This window comes from Cavia porcellus, unplaced genomic scaffold (assembly GCF_034190915.1).
Source record: "Cavia porcellus strain 051 isolate PalLab524CR breed Dunkin Hartley unplaced genomic scaffold, mCavPor4.1 scaffold_8, whole genome shotgun sequence".
Classification (NCBI taxonomy): domain Eukaryota; kingdom Metazoa; phylum Chordata; class Mammalia; order Rodentia; family Caviidae; genus Cavia; species Cavia porcellus.
The window spans coordinates 44190782-44208324 of record NW_026947491.1 but is presented as its reverse complement, the minus strand read 5'-3'; the positions used below and the strand labels follow the sequence as shown (position 1 = coordinate 44208324).

Genomic DNA, 17543 nt, shown 5'->3' with positions numbered 1-17543 from the left:
AGTTTTGATTGGCATTTGCCAGATATCTGCAGTCCATCCATTCACCCATCCATTTACCCACCCACTCATTCACTTACTCAAGGAAGCACTGGTTTATGAGTTCTTTAATGGCAGGGTCCAAGGCTATATTCATCTTGATATGCCAAGGTCTCTGTGCTTATGCTTACTTTAAAGTGGTTGTTTAAAAAATACTAAGTGAATGAATACTTTTTGATTGAGTGCCACATCTATGCTAGGCAATGGGGACCTAAATATAGAACAAGAATCAGACTTGCTTTCAAGTTATATTTGATGATCATGTTGAAATAGAAGTGACCAGGTAGCCAGACAAATGAATGAATCCCCAGAGCATTGCTGACAAAGGTCTAGACAGTCCAGAGTTGAGTGAAATGGCGTTTAGCCTTGGGTGAGGGCTTGGCAATCATAGGAGCCTTCAGGAGGGAGGTGATGTTTAAGTGGAGTGTTGAACAGGCAGGGCTTGGATGTAGAGATGGAGGCAAGTGCTCTCCAGTGGAGAGCAGGACTCTGATTTCCTCTAAGAAGCAGCCCTTGCTCCCAGGAAGTCTCCCAGAAGTGGCTCCACCTGTTGGAGCACCCTGGTCCTCCATTCCCCTCAAATTTCTTCAGACCAATTTTGATCACATTCCGATTACCTGTGGGGTGGCAATGCTTCTTTCTCTCACTGGGCTGAGGGTTCCTTCTGTGAATGCGCCATCTATGGGCCCCTGGCGAGCTCTGCGAGCCACTGGAAGCGTAACTGCATCCGCAGCCGCAGAGCAGCCTGGGGCGGGGGATGGCCGGGCCCTCCCGCTCCAATACAAGGCGGGGCAAGGCAGGCCAGAGCCGGAGGAGCAAGGGGAGCTGAGAGCTCAGAGTGAGTGCGCAGCGTGAACTCTCAGAGCTCTTAATTTTTCGGAAAAATAAATTTAAATTGCTTCTTATCTTCCTCTTCTCTAGGTTAATTGACTACTTAATGATTTTCTACTTCTCCTTTTTTATTTCCAGCAACCTATTTAAATATTATCCTAAAATCTTTATAAATTCTCCCCTGAAAAGGACGGTGCACTTCCTGCTCTTTCTGATCTTGGTTTGAGACGTCAGGGTGATACACACACACACACACACACACACACACACACACACACACACACTCACACACTCACACACACGCATACGACTCAGCACAAATACAAGTGGACAGCTCTTGTCATGCAGGAATCTTATACAAACAAAGGCTTACTCAGGGCAAACCCTTTTTCAGTTTCACAGTTGTGCAAAGCTTCTTAAGAGCTTTGAGGATGTTGCTTTTTCAGCTGATGCTTACCGCAGGAGGTGGGAGGGAGTTATTTTTAGTTAGGAGAGGAGAAAAGAAGGCAGAGAGCATCTTGCCTCTCTCCCCTTTCATCCCGGGAATCTGTTTTCTATACAGCAGCAAGATGGAGCTCAGCAAAGGCAGCTCACATCCATCTTTTCTTCCCTTCTCAAAGGAAAAGCTGGCATTGCAAGGTTTCATGTGCTCTGCCTCCCACCACCCAGCAGGAACGTTTGTGCGTGTGTCTGGGAAGAACAGGCATAACAAATTCATGTCAGTGTTCACATCCACGGAGAGACTTCCCGGGGGGAAGCTGATGGACACAAAGGCAAGGGAGACAGGTATGGGTGGCACACAGTGGGTTTTGGTCCAGGAAAGAACCTATGTGGACAAGAGCCTTCTCTCATGGACAGTATTACAGAAATTGCTGCATTCATGGTAAAATGTACATTCTCAAAGGATATGGAAGATATAAGTTCTGACATGTGTGAAGGGCAGTACCGATTATGTGTGTGTGTTAATAGGGGCCTTTAGAGCCCTAGAAGTATGGGTGCCATGTGATGGGTATGGGTGTGTGAGGCTCCTGCCAATTCCAGTTTCACTGGGGTCCCATGAAGTGCAGTTGGGCTCCTACTGCACGGAGCATGAGCATTAAAGCTAGATCCACCAGGGCCTTCCTTGGGTCAGGGTAGCACCTTGCTGACCTGGCTGAGAGGGCAATTGGGTGAAACTCCTTCCACGGGAATCTTGGAGAGTAGGTGAAGCCAGGGGATGTCAGCCTTGTGGTGAAAGGGTGGCTGGGAGCCACAGCACCTTGTGAGTCTTTGATTTCATTTTCTTTCTTTCTTTCTTTCTTTCTTTCTTTCTTTCTGTCTGTCTGTCTGTCTGTCTGTCTGTCTGTCTCTCTGTCTCTTTCTCGTCTCTGATCTCATACGTTGCAATCCAGTAACTCATTTTTCTCCAAGTACTTAGGATTCTTGCCTGATGAACCTCAGGTGTTGGCGTTAGATGTAAGCCAGCTCTGTTTTCTCAAATTATTTATCAGTTGTCCCAGGTGCCTCTGAGGGCTGGCCCAGTGTTAAGACTGTTCACTCCCTGTCTCCTCCCTTCCTTCACCTCCTGCTCTCCTGATTCGATCAGAGTTGACATGTAAATATGTACTCCTCTGTTTGCTTCACTCCCTGTCCCCTTCAGGACTAGGCCATGTCTTCTCTGTAGGTCTGTCCACTAAAACTCAAAATAATGTAGATTCTACCCTTCCTTTTCTTCCTTCCGCTCCCTGCTGGGTGTCCCAGACCTGGAACTGGCTCATGACAATGGTAGTTGTGACCTTGCTCCTCAAAAATTCTTCTTTAAATTTATCCTTTTATTTATTTATTTTTTGTGCTGGGGATTGAACTCACAACCTCACACTTGCTAGGCAGGTATTTATGCCACGAGCTAAATCCCAGCCTCAGCCTTTTAAAGGAACAGATATGATTCAGACAATGACTGGGATCTGCTCTAGCAACAGGCACTGAGGGGCCCTGATTTATTATGGATTAAGAATTGCTGGCAACTCACTGCTCTGGACTTTAGGCCCACGTCTGGTTATGCAACAGCTGCATTTCTGTCTGACATAAAGCTGAAGTTTCTGTCCTGTCCATATGTGTGTGTGTGTGTGTGTGTGTGTATGTATTTCTTGGTAGAACATTCCTTTATGATTGCAAATAACTTCCAGTAGTGATGTAATGTAACAACATGTTTAGCATTTTATGCTACTCAGCTTTCTTAAATATTAAAAAAGAAAATATTAAAAAATATGACCTAATTTTTGTGATATGTTACTTGGAACATTGACATATTCCCTCTCCTGAGAAGTAGAGATGATTGATTTCCCTCTCCTGAGAAGTAGAGATGATTGATGATTTTGATGATGCTGAAGCACAAAGAATTTAAACAGTCTTGGTCACGTTAATCATAGGGAGAGTCTAGTACAGCCCTGGGGTTGGTTCATGCCTCAAACTGGTTACTCTGAGGGAGGAAGGAGAAGAGGGGATCTGTGTGAGCACCCCCTGGGCCTCTGCTAATTCCACATCTCACAGGGCTGTGAGCAGCAATTGTGGAAGATCAGGAGTATAACTCATAGAGGGAATCATAGCAATGCACAGAGAGCAACTATGTGACCTCAAACCTCCCCTTCATAAGATGACACTGATTTGTGTGTATATTTTCCTAAATCTGAACACTAATTTGAAGAGCCTGTGAATTTCTTGTTTTAAGATGATCTCAGTTAGCTTGGGCTACTTCTGTTAATGGGAGCTGAACCAGCTTTCGACTAGTTTTGTTTGGTTACAATTCAGTTTAAGGACTGCATTAATCCATTGATTCGTTAATAATTGATTGACTTTTTTCTTCCTTTGGCCACCATCCTTTGATGAGCATCTATTACTGGCAAAGTACTCTCTTAAGGTCCAAGATATCCAGTATGTAATCAAGGCTGGAAGCTCCTGAAAAGATCATGGCTTTGTGCTGTGGAAGGGGTTGGCAAGTTGCATATCCTGGGGGTAACAGGGGTAAAGGACAAAGGGAGAACCAGGCCACCCCTTACCAACCTGACTGAAGTCCCCATCCTTTTCTCTTTTTGATGGTTCCTGCTAAGAGCACACAGGCCACACCCTGGGAAGAGCATAGCGTACCATGGACACAATGCAAGAGACCTGTCCTGGAGAGAGAAGCAGCATCTTTGTAGGGTGCACAGGATGCCTTTCCTCTCAGAAAAACAAGCCCAGTGCTTAAGCCTCTAAACAAGGTGAGGCTGGTAGGTTCTCAGGCCTTCTGAGACAGAAGTGTTCAGCAGAGCTGCTGGATCTGCCAGATCTAGTCCCACAGGGCTGCCCGAGGGTGGTGGGATTTCTTGGAAGTACCCAGAAGATGGTCCCAGAGGGGGACCAACTGTTGAGTTTCCTGTTCCCTGTGACTTGGGCTAAAATCAAAGAAATGTCAGGCTGTAAGGGGCAGGGAAATCTTGAGATGTGTATACTACTCTGTGGCTTCTCTGGGTAGTTTTCAAAACGGACAAAACAGATGGTGGTTTGGCCAGCATCTGATCAAGGCACACAGGTGTGAAGTTCCTGTTTTTTCTCAGAAGCTAGTCAGAAGCCAAAAGGCCACCGCTTCCTGACTACCGCCTGGGACAGGTGGAGAGAGCCCAGGATGCAGATGCATGATAGTTCTGGGCTTTGCCTATAGCAATGGAGGAACAGAGATCCTTACTTTGTCTCAAAGACCAGTACAAAGCCGGGCACACACTAGGTACTTGAAGGCACATGCTGACTACGGAGCAAATGATGTCACCTTCCCTATGGTGATATTTTTCTGACATTGTAGGTGCACCTCACTGTCTCCACTGCTCAAGGGAACCAGAACACTCTATTCCCACCTTTTCAGAGTTAAGTTTTGTTCTGGAAGGACACAGGGACAGGCAACAGACAAGACAGCCTTGAGCTGAGCCCCTGACACAGAGCAGCATGCTTCCTGAGCTTGTAGGACAAAAAGGTAGGAAGTGGCATTGTTGAGCATGGGCAATGCCAGGCACTGCTCCCTGCCAGATAAATCTGCCGCCCTAGCACTTTTACCATTTCAGATCTTTCTCAAGGTGTTTGGTAGCCTGGAACAAACTTCTGCCTTGGAGGCAAACCCAGCCCATGCATATTTGGGATTATCTCTCCTTCATTTGAGCCCAACAACTTTCTGCAATGTATAAAAAAGGGATTCATTCTGCACAGCCTTCAGTTCCCTTCTTCTCCTTCCTGTGAACTTAGTGTCTTCTGTCTGTGAGCTCAGTGTTCTTCCTGCTCACCCTTCTAACTAAGCTCCTCACCATGAACAGACAAGCCTGCAAAATATCTGGAGGCAGGAGCCAGGGCTTCTCTGGCCGCTCAGCTGTGGTCTCTGGTGGCAGCAGGATGAGCTGTGTGGCTCGAACTGGGGGCTCTAGTGGAGGGTTTCGGAGTGGAGCAGGCAACTTTGGCAGTCAGAGTCTCTATAACCTGGGTGGCAACAAGAGGATCTCTATCAGTGTGGCAGCTGGTGGCTCTCGGGCTGGTGGCTTTGGTGGATACAACAGTTGTGGGAGTGGCTTTGGGGGTAGCTATGGAGGTGCCTTTGGGGGTGGTTCTGGAGGCAATTTTGGCAGTGGCTTTGGTGGTAGCAGAGGAATGGGAAGTGTCTTTGGTGGAGCTGGTGGCTTTGGAGGGGCTGGTGGTTCTGGTGGTCTTGGCTTTAGTGGGCCTGGTGGCTTTGGCCCTGGTTGTTTTCCTGGGGGAATCCAAGAAGTGACTGTGAATCAGAGCCTGCTACAGCCCCTCAGTGTGGAGATTGACCCCCAGATTGGGCAAGTCAAGGCCCAGGAACGTGAGCAGATCAAGACTCTCAACAACAAGTTTGCCTCCTTCATCGACAAGGTAATGGTCCTGGTTGGACCCCCATTTCTAGGCTGGGAACTTTGAACTTAACCTATAGACACAGTGTTCAAATATGTCCTGCAGGTACCAGGCTAGACAATGAGGAGTTGGGCAAAATGCCTGGGTCCCGGAGAATATTTAACTCTGGGTGATTAGTTTGTTTTCATGGTCAAGCGGTGCATGTGTGGAAAGAAAATGATCTTCTGTTTGGATCCAATCACCACCATGCCCTGTGTGTCTGAACCTCTGCTCTAGTCCCCCACTTGTTGCCTTATATAGGCCTACGCTGGGAGAGCTGGCAGCCCAGGACAAGAGCCATGGTCTCTGGCAAGGAATGGTCTGACCTTGAACTGCAAATATGAGTTGTCCTCTGAGATTTTCCATGGGGTCAGGCCCTGGAGAAAGTATTGAAGAGGCTTAAGTAGAAGTCCAGGCTCAGGGGCTGTGTGAAGTTGGTGACTTCCTTTGCATTCATATCCAGTCAGGAAAAGGAGGGTGCTCAGTGACCTTCTCCAGACCAGGACATTTCACATGGGGCCGTGTCCCTCAGCAGGCTCAAGAGAAGTATTATGCTGACTATGCATGCAGTGTCATTTCCCAGAGACTTACAGCATTTGAGAGGCGCAGTATCCCTGGAGTCTTAGATGGAGTGGTGCTTCTGGGCTTCATATACATTTCTGCAGAATGTACTGTATTTTAGAAAGTTGGGATAGAGTGCTGAGGTCCCCAGGAACACCAAGCAGCCGTCTTTACAATTTTGCATTTGGGCAGGGCTCTTTTTTCTTTTCTCTGCATGTCTCCCTTCCCTTTGTAACTTTCCAAGCCATGCTGCCTCCTTAGGTCCCTGACTTACCTGCTGGACCCCATTCCCTGCAGCTGCAGCAAAGAGCTGCTTTCAGATCTGCTCTAGGCCTTTGTGCAGCAAAGCAGGAGATAAAGGCATCCCAACCTGTCCAGGCTAAAGAGGATCCCTCTCCCTGCTTCCGCCAGTGTTGCCTGAAGCTTCTTCTCCACTGTGCTGCAGGTGCGCTTCTTGGAGCAACAGAACAAGGTTCTGGAGACTAAGTGGGAGCTACTCCAGCAGCAGGGCAGCGGTTCCACCACTGGTACCAACAACCTTGAGCCTCTTTTTGAGAACTACATTAACCATCTACGGAGTCACCTGGATGGGATCCTTGGGGAGAGAGGCCACCTGGACTCAGAGCTAAGGAATATGCAGGACCTGGTTGAGGACTTCAAGAAGAAGTGAGAGAAAGGGAAGGAGGGAGAGACCCCAGAGTCACCCTTCTCAGAATTTCCCCATCTGTGTCCCTCCTGCTTGCTGTGCAGTTGTCCCCTGGCCTGTTACCTCTCCTTACCATTACAGAGCAGCTGAGGAGTCAGGTTCCCCTTCACTTTCTGCAAGCACAGGGCTTACAAATAAACTTGTGGCACAAGTCAGGAGTTTTGAGTTGAAGCATTTTTTCCTGCTCCAAGTTGGGGAATATTCTGGTTCTAGGACATGAAAGATTCTGGGAGAACTCATGGTAGAGTGACTAACCATCCTGGAGGTTTGTCTGGCACTGAGGGTTTTCCTGAAACGTGGGCCTTTCAGTGTAAAAATCACGTTAGCTTGCCAGGGAAAATTGGGATGGTTGCTTTTCCTAACTAAGAGGGAGTTGGGAAAGAAGATGTATTCACTAAAGATGGGGATAAAGGCAGATGTGTGGAAGAGATAAATTTCCAGGATTTCAGAGAAAAGTGGTATTTATGACTACCTCAAAAATCAAACTCAGCCAACCCTTTCCTACTTCTACAGATATGAGGATGAAATAAACAAACGTACTGTGGTTGAGAATGAATTTGTGACTCTGAAGAAGGTAAGAACAATGTGTGAGCTTCCTGGGCTTGTAGTGGCATTTTCCCAGTGGAGTAGGGGCCTCTCTTTACTGCACTGCCTGGGTGCTTCCATGTTCAGGCCCTCGAAGTGATACACAGAAGCCAAGTGCTTCTTAGTTTGGAAGATCCCTAAGAATCAGTTAATTGGCTTTTCATTTTTGAGTAGGATTAATCTCAGTGAGATGGAAATTGCTCCTTCAAGTGGACAAGCACTATTCCCAGCCCTGGTCCCCCAGGCTTCCTTGCTAATTTGTTGTTTGTTCCTTGGGGGAAACAAAGCCTTTATGTTCATGTCTTTCTCAGGATGTGGATGCTGCCTATCTGAACAAGGTGGAGCTTCAGGCCAAGATGGACGCCCTGGTAGATGAGATCAACTTCATGAGGACCCTCTGTGATGCAGTGAGGATGTTTCCTACTAAGCATAGGGAAAGCAGGAGGGAGAGATATTTTCAGATTTGAGGTTGGGTATTTTGGTATGTAGGTCCCAGGAGACCCTCAACCTAGAGATGATGCTCCTTGGTAGGGGTTTTGCAGATAGGCTGTAGACACCTGGTACATTTAGAGCTAATGGACAGTAAGTAAGGCCTCTGTGCTGTTGTGGCAGAGACTCTGAAGTCTCCCTCTATGTTTCTATGTTGGCAGGAGCTGTCCCAGATGCAAAGTCATGTCAGTGACACATCTGTGATCCTATCCATGGACAACAACCGTGATCTGGACCTGGACAGCATCATTGAGGAGGTCCGTGGTCAGTATGAGGACATTGCCCAGAGGAGTAAGGCTGAGGCCGAGGTGCTGTACCAGACCAAGGTGGGTGCAAGGTACCTCTCAGAGGATCACTGAGTCTCAGCAGGCCATGCTCTGTGGGATGCTGAGTGATGAGTTCCCAAGGATTCCTCTTGGTTCTACCCTCTGGAGACATCCTAATGGTGTTCAGCTGAAGAATGTCTTGTCTCCTGTGGGGGTGGTAGTTGCACTGCCCCTTCCCAGGCCATGTGGGACTTACTCTTGCTTGCTCAGGACATACAGGGTAGAAGACTCTTCTCCCACAACCTCCTAGACATCCTCTTCCTTGCTGAAACACAGTTCAATACCATTCTAATGAGCGCTTACTAAGAATGTCACGGTTTGGTGGTGGTGTTAGGTAGCGTAGAAATAAGCCAGGCAAAGCCATTATAATATCTCATCTTCCTTTTCACTTCCTAGTTGGGAGAGTTGCAGACTACCGCTGGCAGGCATGGGGATGACCTGCGGAACACCAAGAGTGAGATCATGGAGCTCAACAGGATGATCCAAAGGCTGCGGGCAGAGATTGAGAATGTCAAGAAGCAGGTGAGATGTCCCTGCTGGTGCCTGAGATGCCTGGTAAGGAGTAGGGGTGAGAGTCTCAGAGCTCCCAATCAGGACTTTCAGAGGTCATCTCAGATAGTTTGACTTCTGGGGAGTTCAAAGACCAGGCCAGTCTATATGGACAGCTAACTTGCAGGGAATATTGGAGACAAGTTGGAGGTGCTAGGGGGAGGAGTAATGATATCTGATTTTGAAATGGGATAGTTTTTTCTAAGATGAAGAATGTTTGCGACCCTCCCAGTGAGTTTATCCCATCTATCTCCCCTACCCTAGAATGCCAACCTGCAGACATCCATCGCAGAAGCTGAGCAGCGTGGGGAGATGGCCCTCAAGGATGCCAATGCCAAGCTTCAAGACTTGCAAGTTGCACTGCAGAAGGCCAAGGATGACCTGGCCAGGCTGCTGCGTGACTACCAGGAGCTGATGAATGTCAAGTTGGCCTTGGATGTGGAGATTGCCACCTACCGCAAGCTGCTGGAGGGCGAGGAGTGCAGGTGGGCCTGTAGTTTCATGATCCTGACCCATGTCACATGCTGAGGGCCAGATAAATGACCAAGTAAATGGGGAATGGGGACTTGATAAAAAGAAAGAGGACCTCACCCTCCATAGACCTTGCAGAGAAGTGCTTGTTTTGCCCAGGCCCTTGCTCCCCAGATTGCCTAAGCGTGTTTGCAAAGGTGCCCCTTGTTATGACCCACAGCAGAGCAAGTAAAGCTTACCGATCTGCTCAGCTTCAGAGTTCATGGGCTAGTTGAAGATATACTTGGTGACAGAGCCATATTTTTCTTATTTTCTCAAACAGGATGTCTGGAGAGTGCCAGAGTGCTGTCAGCATCTGTAAGTGGCCAAAGTAACCATGACAATGAGTTGATTCTCAAATATCCCTATTTGTACAGGGCAGAAGCAACTAATTAAGAGGATATTCCTGTGAAAGTTTGAGAGGTCTTGGTGAAGATGGAAGGACTGGCCTTTGTAATTGTTTGGGGTTCAGTGAGAACTCTGTTTATGAGAGTAGAATGCCATTTGGAAGTATCTGATAGGGAGCCCTTTAATGGAGATAAAATTCAAACATTGGATGACTCCAGGTGGCCTTTAAGAGTTGACATTATAATGCCCCAGTGATTGTTAGGTGCAAAGTGCCCCGTCACTCCCAGTCCTCCTCTCCCGTGGTATGTTAACTTGTTATAACATGGTGACGTGGGTACTGGGGCACTGATTGTTGTCTTTTCCTCCTCCACAGCTGTGGTCAACAGCAGCAGCACGACTTCGGCTTTGGCAGGCGGTTATGGGGGTAGTTATGGTGTTGGCTTCAGTGTAGGAGGCACTGGCACAGGCAGTGGCTTTGGCCTGGGAGGGGGCAGCGGAATTGGCAGTGGCAGTGGCTTTGGCAGTAGCAGTGGATTTGGCGGCAGCAGCAGTTCCGGTGGTGGCAGCAGCTTTGGCTCTGGCTCTGTGAGTCACAGCGGAGTCAGTGGTAGGGGCTTTGGTTCAGGTAGCAATCGGAGTGGGAGTGTCCAGTTCTCCCAATCCTCCCAGCGCTACTCCAGATAAAGCAGGAAGTATGTTCACCAACATCACAGCCGCCTCAGCACCTCTTTTCCCAGCTGTCCCTCCCTTCCCAGTGTCCTGTTGCCCCTGCCCTTTAGGGAGTGGCTCTTCGGCTGGAAGGCTGGGACTCTTGCTCTTCCACGTGGGTCCCTGGCCCAGCCCAGCCACAAGGATTTCAAGTTCTCTTCTCTCTGGCTGCAGTCTATGCCTGTGATTATCCAGGTGTGGCCTCACTGCCTGCTGTCCTTGGAATTCTCCCTTCCCTGAAAGTCATCCCAGTTCTGGTGTATATAACTTGTAGTTCCTTCTGCCCACTGTTCTGTCACCAATAAAATGCATTGTATCTTACACCAGGTCTCTGACTATTCTGTCCACATCCATCTCTCCACTGGACCAACTGCCCTGGTCACTTCTCTAGGTCAGTGTCTTTTGCCTCTCCTACTTGGGCCCCGTGATCCACAGAGCAGCTAGAGCACTTCTGCTCCAAAACAGGACAGTTCTTCCCCATGTGTGGGATGAGATTTAAGTGGGGAATATTTGACTACTGATTTATTCTTGGAGCATTGTGGGGTAGGGCCATGTGGCTTCACGTTCCCAGGGGCAATGCTGGGCCAGGAAGACATCTATCTTCTCTACCTCCACTCATTTGGAGGAAGTCAAAGGACACTGTGGACAAAGTTTTTCCTTTAGTGTTGGTCCCTCATCCATCTGGTAGCCTGAAAGCATTTCCTTATCAAGGTACCCTGGGACAGTGGAGCTGCTAGAAGCTGAGGGCTGCAGGACTCCCCCAGAGCAGCCTACTCAATGTCTGGTTCATCTTGAACACTGCCACATGTCTCTGGGACTTGAGGAATACACCAGCCACTGAGGTTCTGTCATCCTGCCTCTTCCCTGTACCAAGATGCCCTGGCCAATGTGGGCTGGCCTTAGAAAGATTACCACAAGGCCATGGCTCATAGGAACTCATAGGAACTTATGAGCAGGGAGTTTAAGGCCTTTATTCAAACCTAGAGGTGGGGCGACTCACTTCGGATCCTGTGGCATATGAAGGCCTGAGGTAGGATGGAAACCAAAGCAACTTGAGTCCAGGGCCCTCCACTTTCCCACACCACCTCTGAGATACCCTATGGTTTGGGCACCCAGAGATCCCACAGGCTGTGGACAGAAATGTTCAGGCAGCCCAGGCTGCAACGTTTACAACCTGGGCTAAAGCTGAATTTATTTCCAAGGAGGGAAATGGCAGTAAGACAAGGAAAGTCTGTGTCTGGGAGATGAGGAGATTTGGGATGGAAACTTAGCTCCTGGGTCCACGCTGATAACCCAGGAAGCTTTGGAGCAGGGAGTTCATAGTTAGTGCCTCATGTTTGAATAGGAAAGTGTTTCTTCTGACTGGTTATCCCTCTGTGGAAAGCAGACCTGAGTCAGAGGTAGGGGAGACCTCACGCCTAGCCCTTTTCAAGGTAGGCCCTGTGGGAATTTGCCAGCCCATGAATGGATCAATAGAGACAATATCAATAGAGAGTCAATATTAATGAATTCCTTTCCTCCTTTGTTCATTAATCTATCTTTCTTTCTTCCTTTGAGACAGGATCTTGCTATGTAGTTCAGTCTGGCCTTGAACTTACTATGTAGTCCAGACTGGCCTTGAATTTGTAGTGATCCTCCTGCTTTAGCTTCTTTTCTTCTCCTTCTCTCTTCTTCTCCCCTCCCCTCTTCCCCTCTCCTCTTTCTCCTTCTCCTCCTTTCTGCTATGGCAATGACACCTAGGATTTGGAGGCAGATGTATTTAACATTGGATGGGTACCGACTAGAAATCAATTGTCCCTCAAAATGTCAGGCCCTGATCTCGGGTGGTCTAGGGCTTACATGGGATAAACGAGCAGGAAGTACAGAGGCAGATGGCTCATCATCTGCGGACTGCTTAGTTGTAACCAGAACTACTACTGGGGCAACTAACAGACTGAAGTGTACGGCTGTGGGGGAGGCATCTTGTGCTACACTTCTTTCTCTCTTTTCCCTCCCTCCCTCTTTTTGTGGTGCTGGGAACTAAGGCAAACATTTTACCAGTGAGCCACATTTCCAGCCCTGCTAACATTTTATGCTCTGTCTGGTGCTGAATTGAATTCTGGAGATAAATTGGCGATCAAAGATCAAATGTTGAGGCATTCTCATTTTAGTAAGGGAGCCTAACAGCAAAAGATAAAATAAATAAATGAATAAAAAATTTAATTTGTAGTGAATACATTAAAAGAAAGTAACAGAAATTGAGGTGAATAAGTGATAACACTGTCAAAAGAAGAGGAAGGGAAAGGAAGGCTCAACTCTGTTGCCCAGCTTCCTATTGTGAGCAGTGGGGTAGATAGTGGTATATTTTCTTGTTATGACACAGTGAAACTAATTTTTACCCCTAACAATGCTGTCTTGTGACTTCCTCCTGACCCCTCTCCCAGCATTGGAAGGAATGCTCAAAAGACCACCTTCCTCTTCTAAGAGTTGTGACTCATTGGTTTACATGCCCCTTGGAGGGGACATGGAAGAGACTAAGGTTTGTTTGTAGATTTCAGGTTATTTCCCTCTATTTTCTTGGATTCAGGCTGCAAGCCAGAGAGTATCATCAGTGTTGGTTACACATCTACAGATGACTCGGGGGAACTGGGATGGTTTCCCACAAGATCAAAAATCTGAGCCCACTCTGGGGAATTAAACACCTTGGTGTGACACTGTCTCAAAATAAAAAGTAAAAATTAAAAAAAAAAAAAGACTGGGAATGCAACTCAATATGAAGGCCCTAATTTCAGTTCCCAGCAGCACCACTACTGAAACAAAATACAAAAATCAAAATCAAAAGAAAAAAAAATCTGTGGTTCTTGGCAGGGGTCATTTTGCCCTTTCTATCAGCATATGACAATCACTATTGCCATTTTTGGTTATGAGGTGACATGTACATCTAGAAGACAGAGCCTTGAACATCATGAAACAGAACACAACATGAGTCAGTCGTTTCAACAAAGAAATAGTCCATCCGAGGTGTCAACAGCATTGCTGCCGAGAACCTGAGGCAAGAGGCCATCCCACTCCCTGCTCCCTGGCAGATGGGTTTTAGCAAGAGGGATCCTTCTGGATTTGAGAGTCTGTTATAAAATGGACATGTCCTTTTATTCTGGACAAAGCCCTAAGAAACAAGCCAGGACTATGATGTGGTTTTAGGTGGGGACTTAAAAAACTTGAGCAAATGACCTTTGTGTGGGTGGTTCTGGTATCAACTTGTGGATTTATGCTGGTGTGAATTTGATACTCTGGTCCCCTGGCTAGAAATGCTGCCTGCATCTTCCATCACTCATTCCTAGGAGATTACTCAGGGTGGCTTCTGTAGACCCCTCCTAACCTCTATGATACTGAATCCCTGCTGCCTGAGCTCCCAGTACTTGTTTACTCCTTTTAACCATGTGTCCTACTCTCTCAAAATGACCAACTTCATCTTCTGCTCTTCACACCAGGATTGATGTTACTTGAAGGAACATGGATGCACCTCACTCATCCTTGTGCCCTTCTGTGACCGGATATGGCCTGGTACATTGCAGGGTCTGTGGATTTCCCTGAGCTAATGAAGTTTGCAAAAAGGGTAAGGGTGGATTGCTGTCCTGACATATTTAACTAAAACAACATGATTAAACAACTAAGTTTTGTTACTGGTGTAACTCATACACTGGCATTTTGCATGTCATCTCATTTAAGTCTTACAACTGCCATAGGAGACAGGTAGTAATTATCCTCATTTTTTAGTTGAGGATACTGGGGCTTAAAGAGGTAGAATGACATGCCCAATGGGATGGCCTCAAATCCAAAGCCTACATTTGTAACCACTGTGCTAGGCTGCCGAATGAGGGGGTTGGTCAACTTCTTCTTGGCCTGTAGATCATCCTCTCTGGTATGCTCTGTGTTCCTGCATGTGGTGTGAACAGCTTTCTGGAGTAGCAAGGAGCTGAAACCAAACCTGAAGTTCAAATGTGAGCTGGAGAGGTTTCCCCAGCAGAGGCCTGTGATGGGGGATGGAATGCCTGCAACTCCTCACAGCTCTGATCTCCAGCTGCAGGAGCAGGAGACACCCGAAGGAGGAAAGAAGTACCTTGATAATGATGGGTGTTTCTCTTTGATGCCAGAGTGGAGTTCTTGAAGTTTAAATCTATTTTCATTAACACAAGTCAATGCTTCAAGGCAGATCTAACCATTTTATTTTGGGGTGGGTTCTTTAAATGTCAAAGTGGATTTTTCATGCTGAGATGATGTATTCAGACTTGTTGAAACCCACACAGGGTCCATAAATTTACCTCAGGCTTTGAATTTGGAGAGTCTGATTAAAATCTCAGCTTATTAAGCTAATTGACTTGGGCAAGCTAATGAACCTCATGTCCTTAGCTATAAAATTGAATGAAAAATTTGACCTTGTGGAGTTTTATGACAATTAGAAATGATAGTTGTAAACAGCCTAGGCTGGTGCCTTATTTATGGAGATGTTCCATCACTGTTAAAAGTCTTTATATTTTTTCACAGATAAATGATAGAAATAAATATTTGAAAATGGAAATTTATTTTCACTACAGAACTATCATATTTCTGGGAAGTATGCAATCATTTCTTTCTTTCTTCCTCTTCTTTCTTTCTTTCTTTCTTTCTTTCTTTCTTTCTTTCTTTCTCTTTCTGGTACTGGGTATTCAACCCAGGTACTTACCTATACTAGGCAAGCATTCTGCCACTAAGTTATATCCCTAGGTTCTTTAAAAAAAATTTTTTTTTGGTTCTTTAAAAATTTTATTTTGAGCACTGGGAATATAGCTCAGCAGCATGGTATCTGCCTGCTAAGTGTGAGGTCACGAGTTCAATTCCCAATACAAAAGTTTTTGTTTTTTAATTTCGAGACAGGTTCTTGCTAAGTTGCTCAGGCTCATCTTGAACTGTCTCAGCCTCTGAGTATCTGGGATTACAGGCATGCTGCAGTTTGAATATTTATCTATTGATGGATTGAATTGCCGAATTCCCATGTAGTGGGAAGTGGGTCAGATAGGCAAGGAAATGGATAATGCCTACTACAGACATTATGGTTCCTTGCAATGTATTGCAAAATTCAGACTTTAACGTTGCATTGACCCTAAACTAGTTAGCCTCTCAGAGCTCCTTCCCACTCTTTGATCACAAAACTGCTACTTGTAAGGAAGCTGTTATACATCATCATCACAAGGGCTCCATATGCCAAACACCTGCACTGTGTGAAGGCTTTCTAACATTACCTCCAACCGTCCCCACTGTCTCCCTGTGAGGAGGCTACGCTAACTCCAATTTTCTGAATGGAAAATCTAGAGCCAGAATAACTTGCCTAATGTTGTGTATCTGGAAAGTGGCAAGGCTGAGACTTATCCACAAATCTGTCTGTCTCCAAAATCTCTGTATTTCCCCACTCCTCCAAGTGCATAGGAAAAGAGGGAGAAAAGGCAACCATTTGAGTTCCAGAAAACTCAGCATGCTGAAGACTTTCCAAAAAATCTGGCTACATCCACGGCTGGTGAGAAATGAACATGGGTGGGACAGTCCATCTTTAAAGAACCTGTACACTTCCTAGTTCCCCACTCCTCTTCTCTCTGCTTCTTCAAGCCCAAGCCACAGTATGATTTCAGCTTCCTGTTGCCTCATTTGCAGCAAGGTCTCCTCTACAGAAATGAGGCAAATCTTGACCTTATGCCTACACATCCCAGCTGGTCTATCTGTCATTCTCATTTGCTCTCTGTGGATAGTTGATTAGCGTCTATATCTAACAGCAAGCTAATAAGGGTTAAGACAGAAAGACTTGTTGTTCAATTTGTTTGGGAGGCTTGGTTAAATAAAGATAAGATTATTTCCTATAGGATTTTTTTTTTGAGACAGGGTCTTGTGGTGTAGTTCAGACTGACCTTGAATTATGATGAAGTCCAGACTGATCTAAAACTTACAGTGATTCTCCTGCCTCAGTTTCCTAAGTGCTGGGATTACAAATGTGCACCACCACACCCAGTCTCCTCTAAAAGTTTTAAGGACTCTTGATGTTCTAATGATGCTTATTAAATTCCAAGAGCCAATAGGACTGTAATCCCAGCTCTGAGGCAGGAGAATCACAAATTGGAGCTTCTCTGGGCAACTTAATGAGATGCTGTCTCAGAATGAAAAACAAAACAAAACAAAACAAAACAAACAGACACAAAATTAACATGAAGGTGAGAGTTCTGGATTCAGCCCTCATACTAAAAAAATTCCAAGACAGGGTGCAGAATTTTTATTTCCTAAATTTATTTGACCATAGAGTTGTTTAATTAGGGCCATCTTGGGGGATAGAATTCTGGCCTACATTAAACTGTAAGAGGGATCTAAGAACCAGACAAAGACTTATGGATGAGTCAAAGTAGATTTGAGGGCATAATTAGAATAAATAATGACTGTTAACAGCTAGGATTTAGAAATGAGAGGATTTAATATACTTAGATATTTACTTCTTTATAAAGCTTTAGCTATAAAGAACACTTGCTCTATGCAGTAATACATTTTTACTATTTTCTACCTAAGTAAAGTTATTTTGGTTGTTTATAGATTTTACTTCAACATGGTAAAAAGAAAAAAGAATATTAATTTTTAGCACAGGTATACCACAGCCAGATTTATTCATTTTATTCTATTTCCTTTTTTATTCCTTTCTCTTAGCAAATTAGTGGTTATCCTGATGTGGGATCTGTAAATCTATGTGTATAAAGGGGCAGTAAGTCTGGGTGGAGAAAGTTGCCTGCCCACTATGACCAAGGGAAATGGCTACTCTTTCCTGATTCATTTCTCTGCTCACAATTATACTATATGCCACTCTTAAGGCTTCTTACTGCAGTTGAATTAGAGAGCAATTTTGTTAGAAGAAATAACTCTATGTGGTGACACTTTCCCTTGTTTTATGGTGGGGAAGTAAGAACCTAGAGTATTCAGCCACCTGGCAATCTTCATAC

General features: G+C 45.9%; 1 protein-coding gene across 1 annotated transcript; it reads left to right on the top strand.

The window, feature by feature from the left end:
- Positions 1-5060: 5060 nt before the first annotated feature.
- On the top strand, positions 5061-10861 carry Krt3 (keratin 3). The gene is made up of 9 exons (XM_003476276.4): positions 5061-5757; positions 6782-7002; positions 7556-7616; positions 7939-8034; positions 8278-8442; positions 8839-8964; positions 9256-9476; positions 9785-9819; positions 10223-10861. The coding sequence occupies exons 1-9, from the start codon at positions 5176-5178 to the stop codon at positions 10531-10533; spliced, it is 1818 nt and encodes a 605-aa protein (XP_003476324.1). The 5' UTR covers positions 5061-5175; the 3' UTR covers positions 10534-10861.
- The last annotated feature ends 6682 nt before the right edge of the window (positions 10862-17543 follow it).

Bases quoted from the DNA above. Each gene is read 5' to 3' on its own strand.
- Krt3 (XM_003476276.4), top strand. From the start codon at position 5,176: ATGAACAGACAAGCCTGCAAAATATCTGGAGGCAGGAGCCAGGGCTTC. The intron at 7,003-7,555 runs GTGAGAGAAAGG...CTACTTCTACAG, and splicing joins GTTGAGGACTTCAAGAAGAA to ATATGAGGATGAAATAAACA. The intron at 7,617-7,938 runs GTAAGAACAATG...TGTCTTTCTCAG, and splicing joins AATTTGTGACTCTGAAGAAG to GATGTGGATGCTGCCTATCT.